The sequence below is a fragment of the Phoxinus phoxinus genome (genome assembly GCF_949152265.1).
Source record: "Phoxinus phoxinus genome assembly, chromosome: 2".
NCBI classification, from domain to species: domain Eukaryota; kingdom Metazoa; phylum Chordata; class Actinopteri; order Cypriniformes; family Leuciscidae; genus Phoxinus; species Phoxinus phoxinus.
This window is the reverse complement of record NC_136877.1, coordinates 48,190,151-48,212,350: the sequence shown is the minus strand read 5'-3', so window position 1 is coordinate 48,212,350 and position 22,200 is coordinate 48,190,151. Positions and strand designations below refer to the sequence as shown.

General features: G+C 38.4%; 3 protein-coding genes across 3 annotated transcripts in view; 1 reads left to right on the top strand and 2 right to left on the bottom strand.

Annotated features, from left to right (window-relative positions):
* Positions 1-22,200, top strand: part of LOC307012412 (calcium/calmodulin-dependent protein kinase II inhibitor 2-like) — a 428,881-nt gene that overhangs the window by 18,131 nt on the left and 388,550 nt on the right. The window lies entirely within an intron of this gene.
* chrnb1l (cholinergic receptor, nicotinic, beta 1 (muscle) like) lies at positions 394-15,161 on the bottom strand. Its single transcript, XM_079589062.1, has 11 exons — positions 15,049-15,161; positions 13,746-13,879; positions 13,419-13,463; positions 12,608-12,717; positions 11,923-12,031; positions 10,755-10,902; positions 10,375-10,560; positions 8,559-8,782; positions 8,287-8,465; positions 2,216-2,357; positions 394-1,987 (listed from the first exon to the last, which is right to left on the bottom strand). The coding sequence occupies exons 1-11, from the start codon at positions 15,098-15,100 to the stop codon at positions 1,847-1,849; spliced, it is 1,470 nt and encodes a 489-aa protein (XP_079445188.1). The 5' UTR covers positions 15,101-15,161; the 3' UTR covers positions 394-1,846.
* chrnb1 (cholinergic receptor, nicotinic, beta 1 (muscle)) overlaps positions 18,322-22,200 on the bottom strand; it is a 33,662-nt gene continuing 29,783 nt past the window's right edge. Inside the window, exons 10-11 of the mRNA XM_079589053.1 lie at positions 19,561-19,708; positions 18,322-19,436 (exon numbers count right to left, since the gene is read on the bottom strand). Of these exons, the coding sequence (XP_079445179.1) occupies positions 19,296-19,436; positions 19,561-19,708 (289 nt within the window). The 3' untranslated portion in view covers positions 18,322-19,295. The remainder of the gene's footprint in view (positions 19,437-19,560; positions 19,709-22,200) is intronic.

Genomic DNA, 22,200 nt, shown 5'->3' with positions numbered 1-22,200 from the left:
TTGCTTCAGTAACATCTTGAAATTAGCACACACTCCCCCGGTCACCCCTGGAAACGTGATTTATCTGTCACCCTATTGGCCAGTTCTTGAGCACTGGGCCAGAAAGCCTTGACACACAAAAGAAACTTTAACGTTTTTCCGAAGCTTCTGTCCCCCATCTAGTTCCAGTAAACAGAAAACACTCAGTGAAGGGGGAGCACAGCAGACAGCGCTAAATCAGCGAAGAAGAACAGAAACCCCTTCATGGCTCCTCTTCTGACTGGCTCCAGGGCTTTGTGTGTGTGTGTGAAGATTATAGACAGTGAAAAAAGCCGAGATTAAACTGGTGTAAGCCGCCTTAGACGCCCACTGAACCGTTAGCAATAAAACACACAGGCCTCTGGTTCTCCTCAGAAGCAGTGACTCCACTAATGAGCTTTCCTCATTTCATTATTTCTCACCTTTCTTTTACTTCTTCGGTGCCTTTACATGAATATAGAGTCCAATTGATAATTGCGGTTTAAATAAATGAAACTGAAAACAAAGGCTGATTAACCCTTAATGCATGAATTAATAGTAAATCATGTTTCTTTTCTGCTTCAAAACAAGTATAATGCACATTTGAACGTTTCTGAAAGATGTTATGCTCACCAAGGCTGCATTTATTTGATCAAAAATACAGTAAAAACAGTGAAATATCAATACTATTTAAAATAGCAGTTTTCTATATGTGAATATATTTTAAAATGTCATTTATTCCTGTGATCAAAGCTGAATTTGCATTACTCAGTGTCACGTGATCTTCAGAAATAATTTAAAAATGCCGATGTTCAAGAAGCATTTCTGATTATCATCATCAGTTGAAAACATGTGAGCTGCTTAATGCAATGCTTTTCTTTTTTTTAGGATTCTTGAACAAACAAATAAATGACAAAAACTGGATCAAGAAAAAAGAGAGGAAAGAAAATTGGTTGTTCAGACTACGCCAAAAAAAAAAAAAGAAGTTATTCTTAAATATTAAATACAGTAATAAGTAAAGAGCACAAAATGAATGATTATAAGCGTAGTGGATGAATTGAAAGAATTTGACAATAACAAAATATATTGTCATGGAAACATGGAAAGGAAAGGAAAGGAAGGAAGGAAAGAAAGGAAGGACAGATGGATGGAAAGAACTGGAAGGAAAGGAAGGGAGGAAGGAAGGAAAGAAAGGACAGATGGATGGAAAGAACTGGAAGGAAAGGAAGGGAGGAAGGAAGGAAAGAAAGGAATGAAGGAAGGAATGAAGAAATCACGGACGTAAGGAAAGGACAGATGGATGGAAAGAAATGGAAGGAAATGTAGATGGAAGGAAGGAAAGAAGGAAAGAAAGAAAGAAAGAAAGAAAGAAAGAAAGGACGGGGGAAAAACAGTATGGAAGGAAAGAAACGTAAGGAAAGAAAGAAAGAAAGAAAGAAGAAAGAGAAAAAGAAATAAAGGAAAGGGAGGAAAGAAGGAAAGATGGACAGACAGAAGGAAAAGCTAGATGGACGGAAAGATAAGGAAGGAAAGAAAAAAAGAAAGAAAGAAAGGAAAGGGAGGAGAGAATAAAGGATGGAGAGACGGAACAGAGAGGAAGGAAAAGCTGGAAGGACGGAAAGAAATCGAAGGAAAAGATGGACAGAAGGAAGGACAGAAAGACAGACAGACGGAGAGAGGATTCTCTGGCGCCCCCTTGAGTCCCTGTGTTGTGTGTTCAGTGTGTGTTGTGTGTTCAGTGTGTGTTGTGTGTTCAGTGTGTGTTGTGTGTTCAGTGTGTGTTGTGTGTTCAGTGTGTGTTCAGTGTGTGTTGTGTGTTCAGTGTGTGTTGTGTGTTCAGTGTGTGTGCTCATGGAAAAGGCTGGTCAGGAGTGTAGTTGAAACTGGCATCCAGAAACATGGCCAGTGTCCCCAGTGAAGTGATGATGACAAAGAGCCAGAAGAAGAGCCGATCCAGAACCACAGCGATGTACTGCCAGTCATCGGTCATCTACACACACACAACGGGACATGTTTATCTCACGGACACACACAGATGTGTTTATGAACAATCATGAAGATCAGGGACAGACCAAGAGGAAGAGCCTCAGATAAAGGTTTCTTTGTGTTTCTGTGAGTATGTGTGGAAAAGAGAGATAGAAGGCGTGTGTGTGTGTGTGTGTGTGTGAGTGTGAGTGTGAGTGTGTGTGTGAGAGAGAGAGAGTGTTTATAGACTCACAGTATCATCCACATCCTGTTTCTTCAGTTGGTCAGACATGTAATTGATGGCGGCGATCGCAGATTTGAGATTCGGGGGCAGAATCAGACAATAGTTGTCACTGTTTGAGAACCTCTGCAACTTCACAGTGCTCTCATTATGACTAAAACACACACACACACACACACAAATAAACAAAGCATAATTCAGCCGAAACAAAAGTTTAATTAACAGTGTATTAAAACAACACAAATGACTGAAAGTGGATTATTAAAATATATGACAATTATCATTAAAGTCCCCCTGTAGTCAATAATTGTATCCATTAAAACTCATCACCAAAACGACATATTTCTTAAAAAAAAAAAAACTTCATGCCTTAAAATAGCTTGAATCTAACTCGACACCCTTGCCTCAGTTAGTATATGCGGTTCTATGAATATGCAAATGAGCCCCGCCTCCACTCACTCACTCAGCTCAGAGATCCACTGGTTGACGGTCACACATTGATCTGATTGGTTACAAGGTAGTGTGTGACGTCAGAAACACCAGCGATTTCAAACCGTGTTTTTGAGACTGTCTTTGGTTCACTGCAGTTTTAAGCAGAAAACACTCAGCAGTTGAGTTATGAATTTACACATGGTTTGTCTTAAAGCATATTAAAAACACCACATAGACATATAAACAACATAAAAGCTTGATTTACACCACAAGGGGACTTAAAAGGTGCTTATAAATTGCGTTTTACTGCACACAATTGCCTTATTATGATTTTGTTTTGGGGTTTTATGGTTGAATGTTCAACAAATTTTTCCTATATTCTCCATTCTTGCAGCTCCTCTTTTCCCAGTCTGTCAGTAATGCTCTGTTTAGTTCCTGTCTCTATAAAGCCCCGCCTTCTGAAAAGCACAGTGTGCTCTGATTGGTCGGCTGGAGCAGTGTGTTGTGATTGGTCAAGCGCTTCGAGTGTGTTTGGGAAATGTCACGCCCCTTGCCATAACTGCGAGTTTCAACACACTACTAATTAACTCAACCAGGCCACGCCCCTTTATTCTGCGTATGCCTTGGGCGGGAATTATTTCAATGAGGAATATATTGATTGTTATATTGCTCATAATTCTTAAGCTTGCACTAAGATTTCAGTTTGCACTAAATGTAATATTTTATGGTAAATAATGACTAAGTATGAGAAATAGTCTGTCAGTGTCAGTAGCAGTAGCAGTGTCAAATAGTCTGTCTGTCAGTAGCATGCATCCCGAATACAGCATTGTGCAGTTGTGCACGGCGTGCTGTACAGTAGCATTGCTGAGGTCAGTATTGTGTTGCTCTGTGCTATAGTGGGAATGAGTCTGTCATACAGTGCAGAATGAATGATAGCTGTGCGGTGTCTGGGACTGACCTCTCCTCTCTCACATTCCCATTCTTTCCAGGGGGAGTTTTTTCCAACAGGGATTATACAGAGAGCACCACACGTCCGGCACATGACATGCATGGTCAATGAGACGCACACTGGCATAGACAGGAACTCATACAAGCGTTTGTTTCCACACACACTGTATATGTGGTGTACGTGCTTTTGCTGTAAGCACACACCTAATTATACAAAGACACATCCTGGCATGATTAATACACACACAGACCTTTACGCTACACAAACAAACACTGCACGTGCATTCAACACAGATTCAAATTACACACTGTTGCACTAACAACTGTTTCTTCAGACAGTTAAATTAACATATGTGACCACAAAACCAGTCACATGGGTCAATTTTTTGAAATTGAGGTTTATACATCAGATGAAAGCTGAATAAATAAGCTTTCCATTGATGTGTGGTTTGTTAGGATAGGACAATATTTGGCTGAGAGACAACTATTGAAAATCTGAAATCTGAGGGTGCAAAAAAATCGAAACATTGATAAAATCTCCGTTAAAGTTGTGCATTTATGTTCACGATTGTGCAGCATTCACTCACAAAAATAAATGTTTTATATATTTACGGTAGAACATTTACAAAATATCTTCATGGAACATGATCTTTATTTAAAGGGGCTAAGTGGAGTTTTCAGCGTCATCTAGCGTTGATGTTTCAGATTGCAACCAATACGTTTACAAGCGAGTGCACGTGCGCATGCTTTTTTTGTTTTTTATTATTATGTGGAGTTTGTGTTGGAGTCTGCGTTGTGCTAGTCGTTTCCTAGTATTAGCAGACTCCATGACATAAAGTTGCAGTGTCGTCGCTGTTGAGTGCAAAGCCAGTAGACGAGGCGAGAGGCGAGTGGCTCGGGAGCGCGCAGGTCTCAGTCACGTCACATATCCGACCCGGAGACTTCACATAGAAATAGGAATACTTGCTTTCAGAGGTAATAGCAAAACCCGCCAAGTGGATAATTTTATTATGAGATTACAACCCCTTCACACACAGGCAATAAAAAATGGATTCATTTTAGTAGAAAAACTACAAATAGCACCTTTAATATCCTCATGATTTTTGGCATAAAAGAAAAATCGATCATTTTGACCCATACGATGTATTGTTGGCTATTGCCACAGATATACCCGTGCGACTCGAGACTGGTTTTGTGATCCAGGGTCACATATGATGTATATTACGATGTTATGATGAACTATAAGCCTTTCTCCACTGACTTTCAAAGTTGTTCAAAACGTTTCTAAGGATGCTGATTGTTAGAAGGCAGGTTTGCCATAGACTTGAAGAGCAGAAGATATAAATATATGCCAATTCAAGGCCTACTATAATAGTGAATAAATAATACTAAAATACCATGTTAAGGACTCAGGAGGAGAAAACTTTTTAGTATGGTTGATTTGAAACATCGAAAGTCAACAGCAAAGACATTGTTAATAAAGTGAGATTAAATACATAGAGTATATTCGTTTTTAACAAGAAGCAATGAGAAATACATTTGCAACTCTTCTTGCAAAATATCGCAATACAAATCAACATTTTCAAAAGCAGTCAACCTCCTAAAATAATTGCTTTCATACCAGTTGTGAATCAGGTCCTCCAAACACCAGTTTTCATTCTTCACAAGCAAACTCACACATCAGACAAACGTAGGGCCCTATTTTAAGGATTTAAGCACATGGTCTAAAGCACAGGGCACAAGTTCACTCAGGGCGAGTCCGAATCCACTTTTGCTAGTTTGACGTCGAGACAAATGGTCGGCGCTCCCGGCGCATGGTCTAAAAGTGTTGTCCCTATCCTCTTAATGAGTAATGGGTGTGTTTTGGGCTTTTCGTGCGTTAAACCAATCAGAGTCTCATCTCACATTCCCTTTAAAAGCCAGTTGCGCTCGCGCCATGGCGGATTCGCTATTTAATATATAGCGGAAAAACTGAACGCGTCTCCAGAGTGCAAACGGATCTGCTCGTGCGTGAGGTAAAAGTGCGCTAGCAGACTATCTTCGGGACAAGCCGGCTTCCACCATATCTTTATGTACACAATAATAATCTTTTACATTATAATCCTTTTATTTTAAATATCTGGCATGTTTGTGTGCTGCTGTGCGTCCCTGTGTGTGTAATAAGCAGAGTGTACGCGCGTTGTGGACCCGTATAGGCACACATTACTAACGCGCTCTTTAAATAACAAAAAACATTGCGTCATTGACTCTAGAGCAGGATTCAGTTGGTCAATGGCTACGTTTATTTCTGTTGCCTCAAAATAGCAACAAGCGCCAACAATGCGCCTGAACACTCCTCGTTTTCAGCACGCACATCGGCGCACAAATAGGCGCAAATGCATTTGCTATTTAAACAACGTGGCGCAGGACGTGAAAATGATAACTGCGTCGGGCTGAAACTAGCAAAACACACTTGCGTCGCGCTTGGCGCTGCATTCAGTTTCAGTTTGTTTTTAATTTATAGGGACAAAGCATGTTAATGAACATTTGTACGAAATACAAAATGTAAACAAGCCGGATTATAGCAACATTGCTAAGTTACGTCCGTAGTCCCAAGGCAGGTACAGGAACAAATACTCAACTATAAACACAACCCTACTAAAACACAATGCGCCGGGTGTAAGATAGGGCCCTTAAAGCGCTAGTGACAAAACGACATAGGCAAGAAATTTGGGTTATTTGGGTTATCCAAATTTTGGATAGCAAGTACCACCTGCTAATAACAATGGATTGTCATTTATGAACAAATAAACCCAAACCAAAATTAAAAAAACAACACAATTAACTTTCCTTGAAATCACTTTTCTTATCCGGTAGCCCTCAAGACCGGCGGCCTTTCTTGAAGGACTTGAGCTTAGCACTGTAATAAAGCTGTAGTAAGACTGGCTAAAGAGAGGGCACCACATTATATCAGGGAGACGAGCCGTCCTCGAACAGATGAGGAGGGGAATAGACAGTTTGTTATGTCTATTACAGACAGATTGAGACCCTTTCTCTTCTGAGAGAAACCCCATCCATCTGCCTATCCTCCCATTCATCCATGTATGTGCATCCTCGACCCTCGGCCTCCCCTGCTGCTCTTGTGTGCATTTCTCTCTAATGCCTCCGCTCAACAGGAGCTTATGTTCTGGCGACTCTGGAGGGGTGACTGGGCTTAACTGGGCTGAGATCAAATGCCCTTGGATTGAGAGGAGGAACGGCCAGCACACAGACTTTCATCACCCGTCCGCGTTTATGAGTTGCTTAGAAGCGAGCAATATTGCCGACACCAGCAGATTATGGTACGAGCACATTATACTCTTGTTATTGATTTGGCATCTAAGTGTGTTTTTCTTTAAGTGAGTGTTCATGCACTGTGAACATGAACTGTGTCCAACAAGAGTGCAATAGGTATATATAGTGTATGGTACTATCGTAATTGTTGTTTTAACGATGTGCAATCAGACTTTATCGAGCATGACCCTCACTTTGCAAACACCAGACAGTGCATACACTGCGTGATGTAGCCGTTTACTCTATTCTAATGAGTAGCCTTTTAGGCTATATTTATATCATATTATATAGTTAAAAAATCACACAAAGAGTGCCGTCCCCCCAAATATCTGTGTGTGTGTGTGTGTGTGTGTGTGTGTGTGTGTGTGTGTGACCCTGTGCCCTCCAAAATTGAACCCCATTCACTTCCATTGTAAGTTCGTTACTACATTTTTTTACGCATTTTAATTAATAGTAAAATTCCATCAAATTGAACTGGATAATCCTTAAAATTATTCAAATTATGAATTAAGAATGGATCTTAATAAAACATTTTGTATAAATCTTAAACTTTTTTTTAAACTTTCTTTTTTAAAATGTATGAGTCATGAACTAAATGGTCTTCCATTAAGATTTATACAATATTTTTCATTAAGTTAATTTTTATTAACTCATTTACAATATTTCATTCAAAATATGAATAATAATTTAGAATAAACTCGAAAAATTTGAATATGGTGCAAAAGTTAATTTATTTCAGTAATTAAACTTAAAAGGTGAAACTAATATATTATATAGACTCATTACATGCAAAGTGAGATATTGCAAGCCTTTATTTGTTATAATTTTGATAATTATGGCTTACAGCTTATGAAGACCTTTTCACAATATTCTAATTTTGAATTTGGGGTTTTCATAAGGTATAATCATCCAAATTATTTGCTTTAAACTTTAAGCTTTGTATCTTTGCAAATGTTGTTTATGCTCAAACAGCAACATTACACACTAACTAAGACAAACCATGTGTAAGTTCATAAGTCGACAGCATTGCCGAGTATTTTCTGCTTAAAACTGCAGCGAACCAAAGACAGTCTCAAAAACACGGTTTGAAATCGCTGGTGTTTCTGACGTCACAAACTACCTTGTAACCAATCAGATCAACGCGTGTTTGTCAACGAGTTAATTTGCATATTCATAGAACCGCGTATACTAAATGAGTTACATTCAAGCTATTTTAAGGCATGAATAATTTTATTTCAAGGGAAAAAAACGCTTAAATATGTAATTTTGATGGTCAAAGATGAGTTTTAAGAGATGAAATGATTGACTACAGGGGGACTATAAAAATATTAGAGGACACACACATTGTTACATACAGAAGCATCTTATTTTGTGTCTGAAAAACCGCTTACCTTCCTCTCCACGGCATTACCAGCTCTGGGTTGATCTTTCGGATGAAGTATTCTCCTCCAGGTCTGAGGCCTTGGTCCAAACAACCCAGTGGGACGTTCTCCTTGGTCTCGTCCTCCACCGGCTCCTCAGTTTGGGGCCTGAGCACACCCAAGTAACGAGGCAGCAAGTGGATGAACACCTGCAGAACGTTAGAAGACAGGATATGCTTTCAGTTTTGAGTAATTGGATAACATAATGTAAAGAAGCTGCTCTTTAAATCAAGATGCGTCACCTTTCGCACCCACACGGGCATGTGGTGTGTGCTGGGAGTCCTGTGGTGGAGGTTCAGGACCACCACGCTTAGGATGACGGAGAACGTCACCAGGATCATGGTGAACATCACGTACTTCACGATGATAGGGATGCCAAGCGATGTTTCTGGGACTTTGTCAGCCAACAACAGCATGAAAACAGTGAGAGCAATGAGGACTGAGATGGAGAGAGTCATCTTCTCACCTGAGGGAGAAATCACGTCTTATACTGTATATACGGGCAGATTTTAGGCCATTAAACCTCTGTATAGGGAAACGTACAAACTATTATTTAATGCATGGAGGCAAATTTAAAAATGAGGCAGACAAAAGACGAAAAGGTTATTTTCTGTTAACTAAAATGATAAAAAAAACCTTTTCTGTTAATTGAACTAAAGGTGAGAAAAAATAAATATCAGAAGAAAAACTAAACGAAAATGAGAAATGTTGCCTTGGGAATAAACTAAAATTATCAACTGGAAAAAAATTAAAGCTAAAAATAAATCTAAAACTGAAATTAAAATAAAAAATAAATGAAATTACTAAAAAATTCAACCAAAATCAATGTGGAAACTAAAAATATAACAATAAAACTTCATTCAAAATAAAACTAAAATAACACTGCAAAATATTTTTTTGTCATCCACATTTTGTATACACCTTAAATACTTTTTGAGTCTTGTAAAAAAAACTACCATTCAAAGTCTTGGGGTACGTTTTTTTTAAAAGACATAAATACTTTTATAATTAGTAAAGACATTTATAATGCTCCAAAATAATCATACTGCCATTCATTTGAACTTTCTAATCGACAAAGAATCCTTAAAATAATGTATCAACAGTTTTCAGAGAAATATGAAGCAGCACAACTATTTTTATCATTGATTATAATAATAAGAAATGTTTCTTGAGCATCAAATAATCACATTAGAAAGATTTCTGAAGGATCATGTGACTCTGAAAACTGGAGTAATGATGCTGAAAATTCAGCTTTGATCACAGGAATAAATTGCATGTTAAGATCTATTACAATAGAAGAACAGCTATTTTAAATTGCTAAAATATTTCACAATATTACTGTTTTTACAGTATTTTTGATCAGATAAATGCAGCTTTGGCAAGCATAAGAGAAAACATTAAATAAAACGTTCCAACTTTTGAATGGTAGTGTTTTTTAAACAGTCAGGGTGTTTCATAAATCAGCAAAGTTGAACATAAACCAGTCATCGTATTGATTTTCTAATTAACCCTGAATCAGTCCTCAAGTAGGTTTATGTTTTTGGTCCTTGAGGGTCAGATAGACCCCTAAACTTCCACAGCCTATTTACTGCACAATTACTTAACTACGCCATAAATTGGCTCATGAAAAACCGTATGCAAGAAATGTATTTCAATTAATCATAAAATGGCCCTGATATGTCAGTAGACATTAAGAAATCATGTTCATTCCAAATACTTATATCCCTGACAACAGTATTCCAGCCAGGATATTGTCATTTAAAAGTGAAGTTGCAGCCCTCAACTGATGTTGATGTTGTCATGTTGTGTTTTGGCGTGATGCGCCACCCTCCACCTATCTACCAATCACGAAGTCAGTAGTGTTTCGGCATCCGGGTTGCTAGCTCTGCTCTAACCTACCCTAACTCTAGTCGGATAACGTCTAATGTCTATCTGGCAACCTCGCGTCAGGGGGGAGGGGATACACCGCTCTACAGTAATTTGAAAGTGATTGCAGTACCAGTTTTGGCCACAATCTTACATACGGTTCCTTTAAATGCTGATCTTAAAGATGGGCACCTGCACCAGGAGGCAGGTAGAAGACAAATATGGCCAGCACACTGGTGAGGATGCAGGGCACGATGATGTTGATGATGTAGAACAGAGGCTTCCTCTCGATGATCAGGTAGAAGGTGATGTCCTCGTACAGGTCCTCCTGGACGATCTTCCTGCTGGGCTTGTGACAAATCTGCCACTCGCCGTTCTCTTAGGGAAGAGAGAGGACTAGTGAGAGAAAAAGAGACAGAAGGAAGGAGAGAGTGTGCCATGTGCCAAGTTGCTACATCGCTTGGCAACCGTAAACCATTATTATAAATGTACATAATTACCGAACACTGACATTCTTGCATCGTTTATGACTTGGACAGGAAGGTGTCACATTTAAGAGGAAGTACACTAACCAGTGAAGGCATTCTCATCAATAACTATCTCATGGAGCTCGTTGCCATCTTCATCTAGACCGTACTGAAGGTCCACTTCTGAGGAATCATACGTGTAGGAACGAAACACCATTGTGCAGTTCTGCCAGTCGAATGGAAAGTATGCAACCTATCGGGCCGGAGAGCACAACTTTAAACTACAGTGAAATGAACGAGCAAGTGCAACTGCAGTTAAAGCTACAGTAGGCAATGTTTTGTTGAACATACTGGTTGAAACTCTTTTCACATCCTGAAAGCGTTCAATAATAGAAGTGGTCTAAATATTAAAAACTGTACATATATCTTCTGTGGAAAATGTTTTTGTCCAATCATTGCATTTGGAATGAGGATAGATAGGATGTCTGTCAACATATGTATTTCCATACCTCTGCGCACCTGCTCTCACAGACATCAGTGTTTTATGAGGCTATGCAGAGTTGTAGACAGACGTCAGTCACTGAGCGCCACAAACAATCAGCCGCCTTTTTTTTCTCCTCACAACTGCGAGTTTACATCTCGCAATTCAGAATTGCGTGATATAAAGTCACAATTGACCCTTCGCAGGGAGCTTGATTGACAGGTGATCTGACCAATCATACTTCTCCATCTGCCATTTTGTCGGACAAAGCAGTCAGGAGAGTTAGTAGATTAACATGGGAGGATTTGAACTTGAGAAGCGGAGTGTACTGATGCCTTTCCACGGTTAGAACAACATTCCTTTCGATGTTCATTCATGTTTATTTGATGCTATAAATGAACTAGAAGGAAGAGATGATCGGTTCACAGCGATCTGTCAGACACATTAAAGAGCCACAAAACGCTATTTATTGTTTAAATTTATTTTTAAAAATGACCAAATTTGAAAGGTGAGACTTTGTTTAATACGTTTAATATCAAAAGTAACCCAAAAGTAAACTGGTCTGTCCTGTCAATGTCCTCTCTGCTCCGCGATGTGTTTTTCACTGCGTGAGAACATGGTGTGGCGTGAGAGCGGCGTAGCTTGTCGGACATAGCGACAGTAACTAAGGGGGGGGCGGGTCTTTGCGAACGGTCAATTGCGGGATATAAAGCCCAATGAGAATTTTTTTCTCAGAACTGCATGTTTATATCTCGCAATTCTGACTTTACACGCTAAGACGTTGACATGTACCTCTATGGAGCAGGAGCTGCGGTAGATGGCAGGCGGATACCAGGAGACGGTCCCATCACTCCTCACCAGCACGTTCACATACAGAGCCACGTCAAACTGACCATCATTACTGTTAAACACACGGAGAACATCGCATAGTCCATGTGCCCTGAGCAGTTTAAATGCTGTAGTGTCATTTAATAATCATTAATATTAATATAATTTGATAGATCTCCTCATACTGAACAAGTTTGCCTCAAGAACCCCTGCTGTCAATCAAACTGTTCATTAAATATTCGCGGATATGTTAAAATCCTACTTTTGTGAACTAGTCCTAGATTTTTCGCCTGATCGGAACCAAACCAGTGCAATGCAATTCTCTGGACTCTCTAGATCAATAATTATTTGAAAAAGTTGAAATTTTGCATTTGGTTGGCTATAACAGGGTCATTTAGAAAATGGACGTGGCAAAATACACTCAAAAGCCTAAACGAAATTTAGCAAGTTCCTAAACAATTATTAGATTGCACTGCAAAAATGTATTCTTGTCAAGTATAAATATCCAAACAGTGTATCTTGAATATAGATGTATTTTGTTGGTAGATTTGTTCTCCATTTTTAATAACAAAGAAAGAAATTGTGGCAGGTGTCCTGTTATAAATCATGCTTTTAAAAAATCTTTCAAATGATATGAGGATGTTCTCACTTGTTGATCAGGTAGATGTCTGGACGCCACACTTTTATGGGAGGAATTCGCACAACGTCAATACTGTCATAGTCCTCAGGATTCCAGGATAACCTGTAGTCGATCCATTCCTGGAAGAGAGAGAGAGAGAGAGATATTCATGCAAACTGCTTATATATGCACACTACCATTCAAAAGGCTCTTATTCTCATGTAGGCTGCATTTATTTGATCAAAAATACAGGAAAAATAGTAATATTGTGAAATTCTTTTACTTTTTCATAGTTTTTCTATGAGATAATATATACCGTAATATACCGTAAAGTGATCAAAGCTGAATTTTCAGCATCATAACATCACATGATCCTTCAGAAATCATTATAATATGATGATCTGATGCCCAAGAAACATTTCTGATTATTATAAAGTTTGCAAGTCAGAAATATAGATATTTTAAAACAAAGTTACTGTAACTTATTACTTAATGCATCCTTGCTGAATATTAATTTAGTTTTGTTTTTCTCAAACCTTACAAACCTTTGAGCGGTAATGTATATTAAGTTTAATGGTGTGTCCAATGAGGATATCTCATTTATTCTCTTGTCCCTTAAATTCTGACAGATCATTTGGGAACAAATTTATCCCCAAACCTTATCTCCCCACACACACATGCACGCACGCACACACACTACATCAGAAGAAAGCACATGAGACAGTTTTAAAAAAAGAAAAGAAAATCCAGGAATTACTTGCAGATATAAAAAGTGACAAGTCAATTTAGGCGTAACATAAGCAGCGGTTAGAAGGGACGAGATAAACACTCTGCCTCTCACCATATTCATGAACACGTTTGTTGTCATCTCTTCATTCTTCTCGTTCTGCGAGAGAGGAGAGATAGTGACATTAGTGTGTGTCGAGTGTGTCGTGCTCTCAGTCCTCCATCTGAAAGCTAATGCTGCATGCATGACTGGGAAGCTGGAGTGCTAATGTTTCTCTAATGTTTCTGAACCAGTGGGTCAGAGGCAGACGGGCCGCCGATCTCCAAAACCACCGCACACAAACTGCGTGAGCGATGACAGAGAGAGAGAGAGAAATGAATAAAGAGAGGATCAGATGTGTGTGTGTGTGTGTGTGTGTGTGTGTGTGTGTGTGTATCATACCAAGCTGATGAGCTGTACTAAAGTCATTCCCACTCGGACCATCACTCGCTCGTTCCAGCTCCGTGCCGGTCGCACCTTCAGGTTGTAATCCTGAAACAAATCCTGCAGTAGCTGCCGTTCAGCCTCGGACGCCCCTGGACACACACACACACACACACCTCTTCAGTCATAAAGAGGGTTTTCTAAGAGTGGGCCGCCCCTCTTCAACATGCAGAGAGTCACTGGCCTCAGCGCTGCTTTCTTTGTCTTCTCATTACAAGGTCAAACTTGCTGTAGCAGTTACAGTTCATCACAGCACATCACTGACACACACAACGGTGACACATACACACCTGTTATATCCCCAATGACGTCTATTCAGATCAACTAGACCACCTACTACTGCAATGCAAAAATAATTGATCTTTTTTTTTTATAATACATTTAAATATATATCAATATATATATATATATATACACACACATGAATGAGAAAGAAAGCATGTGTAACAGTTTAATGGATGTGTGTGTCAGGTCTTAAAGTGACAGCAGCCTAATATACCGTCTGCCAAATTATGAGATCATAATATTAAATCAATCAATCAATCGATCTATCTATCGTTGACAAATATATAAAATAAATAAAACATTCCAGTTGTACACACATATGTAGTGAGTATACAAAATGTATTATCATACATATTTTGAATAAAATATTAGAATATAAAGATGCACACTGTTATAAAAAAACAAACAAACACACACACACACACACACACACTCATTTTATAATATGTTTAAAAACTCAGTAAATGTTTTTGAAAGGCATTTATTTAGCAAGAATGTGTTCAATTGATCAAAAGAGTCAAATACAGTTTCTATTTCAAATAAATGCTGTTCTTTGGACCTTTTTATCCATCAAAGAATCCTACAAAACTTTTATTAACGTTGCTAATAATCATAAATGTTTCTCGAGCAGCAAATCATCATATTAGAATGATTTCTGAAGGATCATTAACATTAACATTGACATTAATAATAATAAGAAGAAATATCTCTTAGGCAGCAAATCATCATATTAGAAAGAAAATAGAAAACAGTTATTTTAAACTGTAATATTATTTCAAAATATTACTGTTTTTACTGCATTTAATAAATGCAGTCCTGGTGAGGAAAATAAACTTCTTTCAAAAACATTTTGAATTAGAATTCTAGGACCCCAACCCATTCTTTTCTAGAATTTAGAATTTTAAAAGAATCTCATGGACCCCAAACCTTTAAAGGGTAGTGTAATGGTCTTTCCCCAGCTCGCGCTCTGCATTACCTGTGAGCGTCAGGAGCCAGCAGCTCCACAGGACCCCGAGCAGAGTCTTCATCGAGAGCACACGCTGTATATCCAGAGTTTGGTCCCGTCACCCCTGTACAAACACCTTAACATGTCCCGCTCCACAGTCTCTGTACTCTCACTAACCGACCGCCCGATGCGATTCTGGTCATTTCGAGACCGGCTGCAGGGCCGAACCTCTCCAACAAACCCCTGACGTGGTCACCTGATCATTTCTCCTCCCTGCAACCTGACTTGGGAGATGCAGTATCCGTGATTGGTTGGGAGGCCAAAGAATTATGGGAGGGAGAGAAGAATGTGTTTGGAATCTGTGGCAGCGCTGGCAGGCACCTGTTGATGGTGTGTGTGTGTGTGTGTGTGTGTGTGTGTGTGTGTGTGTGTGTGGCAGAGGGGATATTTTTGTGGGAGAACAAAGGGAAGAGGTGGGCACGACTGTTCCTCTCCGGAGGGTGAGATGGGACATAATTTAACATACTCTCATTCACACACACACACACACACACACACACACACACACACACACACACACACACACACACACACACACACACACACACACGGCAGTGTAATTTTAGTAATAACAATCATTGCAGCGACGGCTGTTTATTGATTTAGACCGCAGTCAACATGCTTCAGACAACTGTTAGCCAAGATGCTGACAGGAAGCACGGACAGGCTGTAAATTAAATGCAACACAATCTCCTCTGAGAATATTTCACTCAAACACCCCTAAACACAGAGCTCGTGTGGGCAGTGAAGGATCTGGCTAGCTGAGTTTATTCAGCTCGCTCATTGTGTCATTTATAATAAGACTTCCAGCCTTATACAAGTAATTCTGAATCTCTTCTGAGATCTCTTTAGTTTAAGGCACAGTTGTTAATCACAAAATGTTGTGTTTTTTTAAAGGCCACTGATTACACTTCCAACGGTTTCATGTTTTCAACTGTTTTCTGACCAATTTATGAAGAAACCCCGGCTGTCAGTTTAGTTTCAGTTCATAAGTTAAGCTTCAGGTTGTGTTCGTGTGCGTCAGTGATCACAAGTAAGTTACAATTATATCATATAGATAAGTTAATCTTAGCGATACTAATATGGTTGAGTTTACAGTCAGTGATAGCCTTTATCTCCGTTGTATGTGTAGGTTGTATGGCATTCTTATTGTTCTTATTAGCACAATAATATCTATGTATGTTATGTTATCTATAACATTTCCCTGCATCTACTCCAGGGGTGTCACCCTAAATATCCACCCAGCCCTTAAAATGTTGCGATTAACTATATATATACTGTACACTCATTAGTGATTGCCTCAGTCCCCTTTAAAACTCATAAACCGGCGGCAGGCTTCGGCTCATCCCCGTAGTTTAGTCTGCTTTATTCAGTGTGTTCTTCAATCCAGTGCCAGTGTCAAACGCAGAGAACAACGCGTGTGCATTTATTGATAGATTGTTATGATATCTGCATCTGAGTAGTTCATTGTCATAAATGTAGTTTACATAATATGATGTGGAAGCAATTAAAGACGGTTTCCAATCCCCTGTAAATCTGGGCTTATATATTTAGGCTATTCATTTATTTGATGAAATTCCTCTCATCTAAATGGCATGAGACTTTTCCAACTCTTGCTATACTTCATACTTCAGTGCAATAAAATGTATTATAATATAAATAATATAATAAGTCCAAAAGCAACACACGTGAAAAGAGCTACGAAAGAGAGTGGGAATGGCAAATGAGCTAATGACTGGTCCTCTGCTGCCATCTACTGGTTATAGTGGTAGTTTCATGTCATTTTCGTGTTAAACGTGTTTGTTTTCCACCAGGTGCCAGAAATCCTCCACTAAAGCATGGCACACTTTCCATGTTATCTCCATGAATGAAAATGAGAAATGTAGATCTTCTTTAAAGTTAATTTTACCGCACAAAAGCAGAAAAAAACATTTTAAAACATTACATTTGTTGAAAATAATTCTAAAAACATATTTTAACCAACACATTGCTAATCTAGACAAGTACAGTAATACAAAGTTTGTCTATATTCTTAATGAATATTAGCTGGTTATTTAAAATGAGTAGAAATTAATTCAATATTCAGGGGTTGTACTTCTCAAACTAAGTCCGGATCCGGAGAGAATTTAATCCGGACTCGCCTCCATTTCGTATTTCAAGAGCACTAATTCTGTGTAAGGGATTAAAAGTGTGGATTTCCTACTTTGATAAATGCAGTTAAAATCTTTTAATGAAGATAATTCATGCGACTTACTTTCACTTTGATTTGTGATAGTTTGCGCGTTGGCTTGATGATGCTCATCCGCGGTGATGCGTGTCGTCATATCTGGCTATAACATGACATATAGCCTGTCACACGTTTATTTTTTAGCATTTTTGGGAGGAGTCAAATTTACATATGTGGTTGCACCGTGTTACTTTTGGCTGCTCTGTATTTTGCACCATGTTACTATTTTGGCCTACTTGTGTTTTGTTCCAAAAAAAATGCTTTAATCTAATTGATTGAAACACTTAATCTAATTGTTTTGCCACTTTTGTTATTAATGTATTTTTAAATGGAAAAGGCATTTTATTTAAAAATGTTTTTATGTTGATTTGCATGTTTATTAAAAACAAGTTTTGTAATAACCAATTATTTCCGGACCTTTGACATTGATGAAAATTCAGATTTGGACCTTTGAATGTAGACTTTGAGAACCCCCGACCTATGTATTGTTCATGCCTACTCTAGTATACAAACAACAACAATTTTTTTTATCATACCCTCATCGGGGTCTGAGCCGCACTAATATTGAAATCCTCGAATCACCCTGATCTCCTCAATTCTCCTCTGTAGTGTCTGTATACTGTATGAGGCATCCAGTGAAGTCGTCTGATATAACGGTCTCTCAACTGTGATCCCTCTTGAGTTAGCTCGCCTCTCTAACTCTCATTCAAAAACATGTTATATTGATATATTATTTGCAATCAAAATGTTGAGATAGATAGATGCGTAGATATTAGTATAGACTTCGATTGATTTTATATCAGGGTAATGATATTATCTATTGCCTAACCAAAAGCCCTACCCATCAATATAACTCATAAATATGAGGATATTTACAGCCAAACTTTCCAAAACTATGGAAAGTTTTATGTGGGCGTTATAGACTTTATAGACATAATGATTTTTAAACTGTATATTCTGTCTTCTTATACACACACACACACACACACACACACACACAGCAAGAAACAGTTTTTGTATCCTCTGAAAAAAAAAAAAAAAAGCAGATTTCCTGAACACCTTTGCTCTTTATTCATCACATAAAACCTCATGACTAGAACAGCCTTCACACACTTCACACACAGCACATATCACACTGGGTATCAAAACAATGTCTTGCACACCATGCATAAATGCATGTAGACTACATTCTCAGAAAAAAGGTACAAAAGCCATCACTGGGGCGGCACCCTTTCTAAAGGTAACCCTTTGTACCAGATTTACCCCTAAAGGGTGCATAATTGTCTTAAAAAATACATAATAGTTCTATAAATTATACATATTAGTATCTAAATTGTGCATATTAGTACCACTTGACAGGGTGCCGCCGCAGTGAAAGCCTTTTTTCTGTAAAAAGTAGTATTTATTTGATCAAAAATACAAAGTTTGAGAAACAGTAATATTATTACACTTAATGTTTTCTATTTGAATATATTTTAAAATATAATTAATTCCTGTGATCAAAGAATACATTATCAGCATCATTACTCCAGTCTTCAGTGTCACATGATCCTTCAGAAATCATTATAATATGATGGTTTGCTGCTCAAGAAACATTTGATTATCAATGCTGAATACAGTTGTGCTGCTTCATATTTGAGGAAACACGAGTTACGTTTTTATCGGGATTCTTTGATAGTTCAAAACAGCATTTATCATACAGGAATCCTTTGTAACATTAAAATGTCTTTACAGTCATGTTTGATTCATTTTAAGCATCCCTGCATTTCTTTAAAATAATAATTTCCAGTAATCTATAGATTATTTTATAATATTCACAGATCTAATTGTATAAAATCCTACTAAACTCAGCAATAATAAAGCATCCATCCATTGTCTCAATGGAAATATTATGTGAATGAATTGCTGTGCTCTTTTTGTAACATGAATATGCACTGAACAGTGTCTAACACATCGCATGCCAGTGTTTTTGAGGTGGTGAGAGACAGATTTAGGGGAAGGGGTCAGTGGGAGTGGCATTGAAGCTGGCATAAGTGAAGATGCCCAGCGTCCCGAAGGTGGTAAAAACCACAAAGATCCAGAGAAAGAGGCGATCAACCACCATGGCAACATACTGCCAGTCCTCCCTTAACTGCGAGACAGACAGACAGAGGACAAGAAGAGAGAAAATGAGATGGGAAACAGTGCGAGCGAAGGGAACGTGAAGATTCGAGAGCTCTGAAGCAGGAAAAGTAATATGACTGTAAGCGACTCACAGCCTCGTAGTCCTTCTCGGCCTGCAGCTGCTCAGCGATGTAAGTGATGGCGTCCACGGCGGCCTTGAGCTCTGGAGGAAGACTGAGGAAATGACTCGGCCCGTCGATGAACTTCCTCAGGTCCGTGCACTGGCCATCGGGCTGGAACCTGCAACACAGGAGGAATATCCAACACGATGAAAAGTGCGTATCTATCCCACGAATCTTATTTCTCGTGCTATTTATACGGCAAAAATGAGTTTTTTTGCGTGCATATGCTACGCACTGAAAACCATTGGTTAGGATTAGGAGCCATAAAGTGCGTATCATATGCACGCAAAAACTATTTTTGGCGTATAAATGACACGAGAAATATCATTCGTGGTATAGATACGCACTTTCATGAGATCGGGCTGGAATATCACTGTACACAGCAACCAGCGTTGGGCATTACAACTAACCAAAAGATAAAACTTATATTCAAATTTGTTTAAACTGTCTTTATATACCAATACATAATTAAAATGCAAGTACTCTGAAATAGAGAGTATAAAAAACGGGGTGACTCGTGTATTTAATCTTCAATACACACAGCTCGTTAATTCCATTCACTCCCACCTAAAAACGGGTGCGCGACTGCGCGCACGTGGGCAGAGCCAGTAATAGCGGCGGTAGTCATGGCGACGGAGAGTGACAGTCGCGCAAGCCAATCACTTGTTTTGTCCCGGTAGGAATTAATGAGCTGTGTTTTGAAGATTAAATACACTATAGTCACTCAATTTTTATACTCTCTTTTTCAAAGTACTTACATTTTAATTATGTATTGGTATAAAGATAGTTTAAGCCAATTTGAAAAAAAAGTTCTTAGGACAATTCTTACCTACACAACCTTTAATTAATTTCCTATTACTTAGTTATTTCCTACTATCACTGTAAAGCTGCTTTGAAACAATCTATATAGTTAAAAGCGCTATATAATTGAAGGTGACTTGACTTAAAGGTACAATATGTAGGATTTTTGCCGCCAGGGGTCGCTAACCTCTTACAATAACAAAGGCATATATTGATGACGCAAAGCATTACGCAGAATTATGGAAGGATCTTTTATGGATGAGTGAATACAGTGATGTTTTTAACATGACTATGGTATGAAGTGGAGCGCGAGTGCTAATGAGAGACGTAGCCTATACCAGCGCCACACACAACGCGAGTCCCACGGATATAAAGGAATATGGACATTTCATTCTACCGAACTACACGCAAGTGCTGAATAATACTCACACAGGTCAGTTTATTAGACGAATTAAACTTGTGAGGTAATGCAGCGCTGTTTCGCTCGCTCGAACAGTTACACTATCACACTAAACGCCATTTGAGTGTGTTGAATGTTGTTAGTTAGGTTGTTTGTTGGCTATATACTAGCAGTAAGCTAGATCAACATTAAATTAACATACAGATCATATTCTAACATTTCATCATGTTGAACTAAATAACATTGATTAGTTGTATGTACATCTGCTCACCTTTCTAATAAAGTACATGCAACACTCGCGTCTCTGTCAAGTTGAAGTTAGTCGCGGAGCTCTCGGCATCTCGAAAGATGTTGATCTTCGTTTTAATCCTCTTTTTGTCTCAAAGTCTGCTTGCCATGGTCCATAATGTTTGAACAAAACAACAACAGCGTGAGGCGTCCTGCTAGGCATTACCCAGTTGTCCACGTCTGTCGCCATGGTTACTATGGCAGTACGAGCGGAAACCGAGGGTAATTTTCTCACGATTTACAAATAGTTGGAAACATTTGGGATAATGTAAGTAATCAACTAAACAAAATATATAACATTGGCCTAGTGGTTTTTGGATATTTTACTGCAAAAATCCTACATATTGTACCTTTAATGCATTACTTTTAAATTTACATCAAAGTGCATTACTTTTTCAAATAAGTAGCGCAAATGTATTGACTGACAGCTCTCCTGTCTCCATATTGAGAGAAACCGTGAGTACACTGTAAGTGTAGAGGTGTTGTGTGTGTGTGTGAACATGAGATGGTTATTGTAGCTCTAGACTGAATGTGAGCATCTCACTTTATTAACCAATGTATTTGCTGCTAACCTTCGATGATCCAATTCAGCTGCACTAATAAGCAAAAATGACTTTAGATAAACATCCAATTTGTTATTTATAACAAATATAATATCCAGTTTCTTTATTATATTGCTGAAGTAAGGGTGTTGAACTTTCTTCTTCTGTGATCCAGAACAGCAAAGGTTTGTTTGAGCAGTGCCCTCTACTGTACAGACGTGAATTTATTTATTCACTTTTGGCGTGAAAAGGACAAAAATTAAACTTTTTTTTGTTATTAGAAAACAAGCAAGAAAGTAACGCAACATTATTTTCCATAAAAAGTAACTAAGTAATGTAATTAATGTAAAAAAGTAACTTTCCACAACATTGATTTATTCAATTTAGGGCAAGCTTGGCATTATTTTATGTGGGAACTGCTTATATAAACACACACACACACACACACACTGATGAGAAAACTGAATGCATTGCAAGCTCAAGGTCCCGTTGAACATACTTTCTGTAAATGCACATTTCTACTTCAGGGAAGTTATTACCTTCAAATGTTTGAGCAAAAATACCAGAAATGTTCTGTTA

Bases quoted from the DNA above. Each gene is read 5' to 3' on its own strand.
- chrnb1l (XM_079589062.1), bottom strand. From the start codon at position 15,100: ATGAAGACTCTGCTCGGGGTCCTGTGGAGCTGCTGGCTCCTGACGCTC. The intron at 13,880-15,048 runs GTAATGCAGAGC...GTGTGTGTCCAG, and splicing joins CTGGCTCCTGACGCTCACAG to GGGCGTCCGAGGCTGAACGG. The intron at 1,988-2,215 runs GTGAGTCTATAA...GTGTGTGTGTAG, and splicing joins AACAGGATGTGGATGATACT to ATGACCGATGACTGGCAGTA.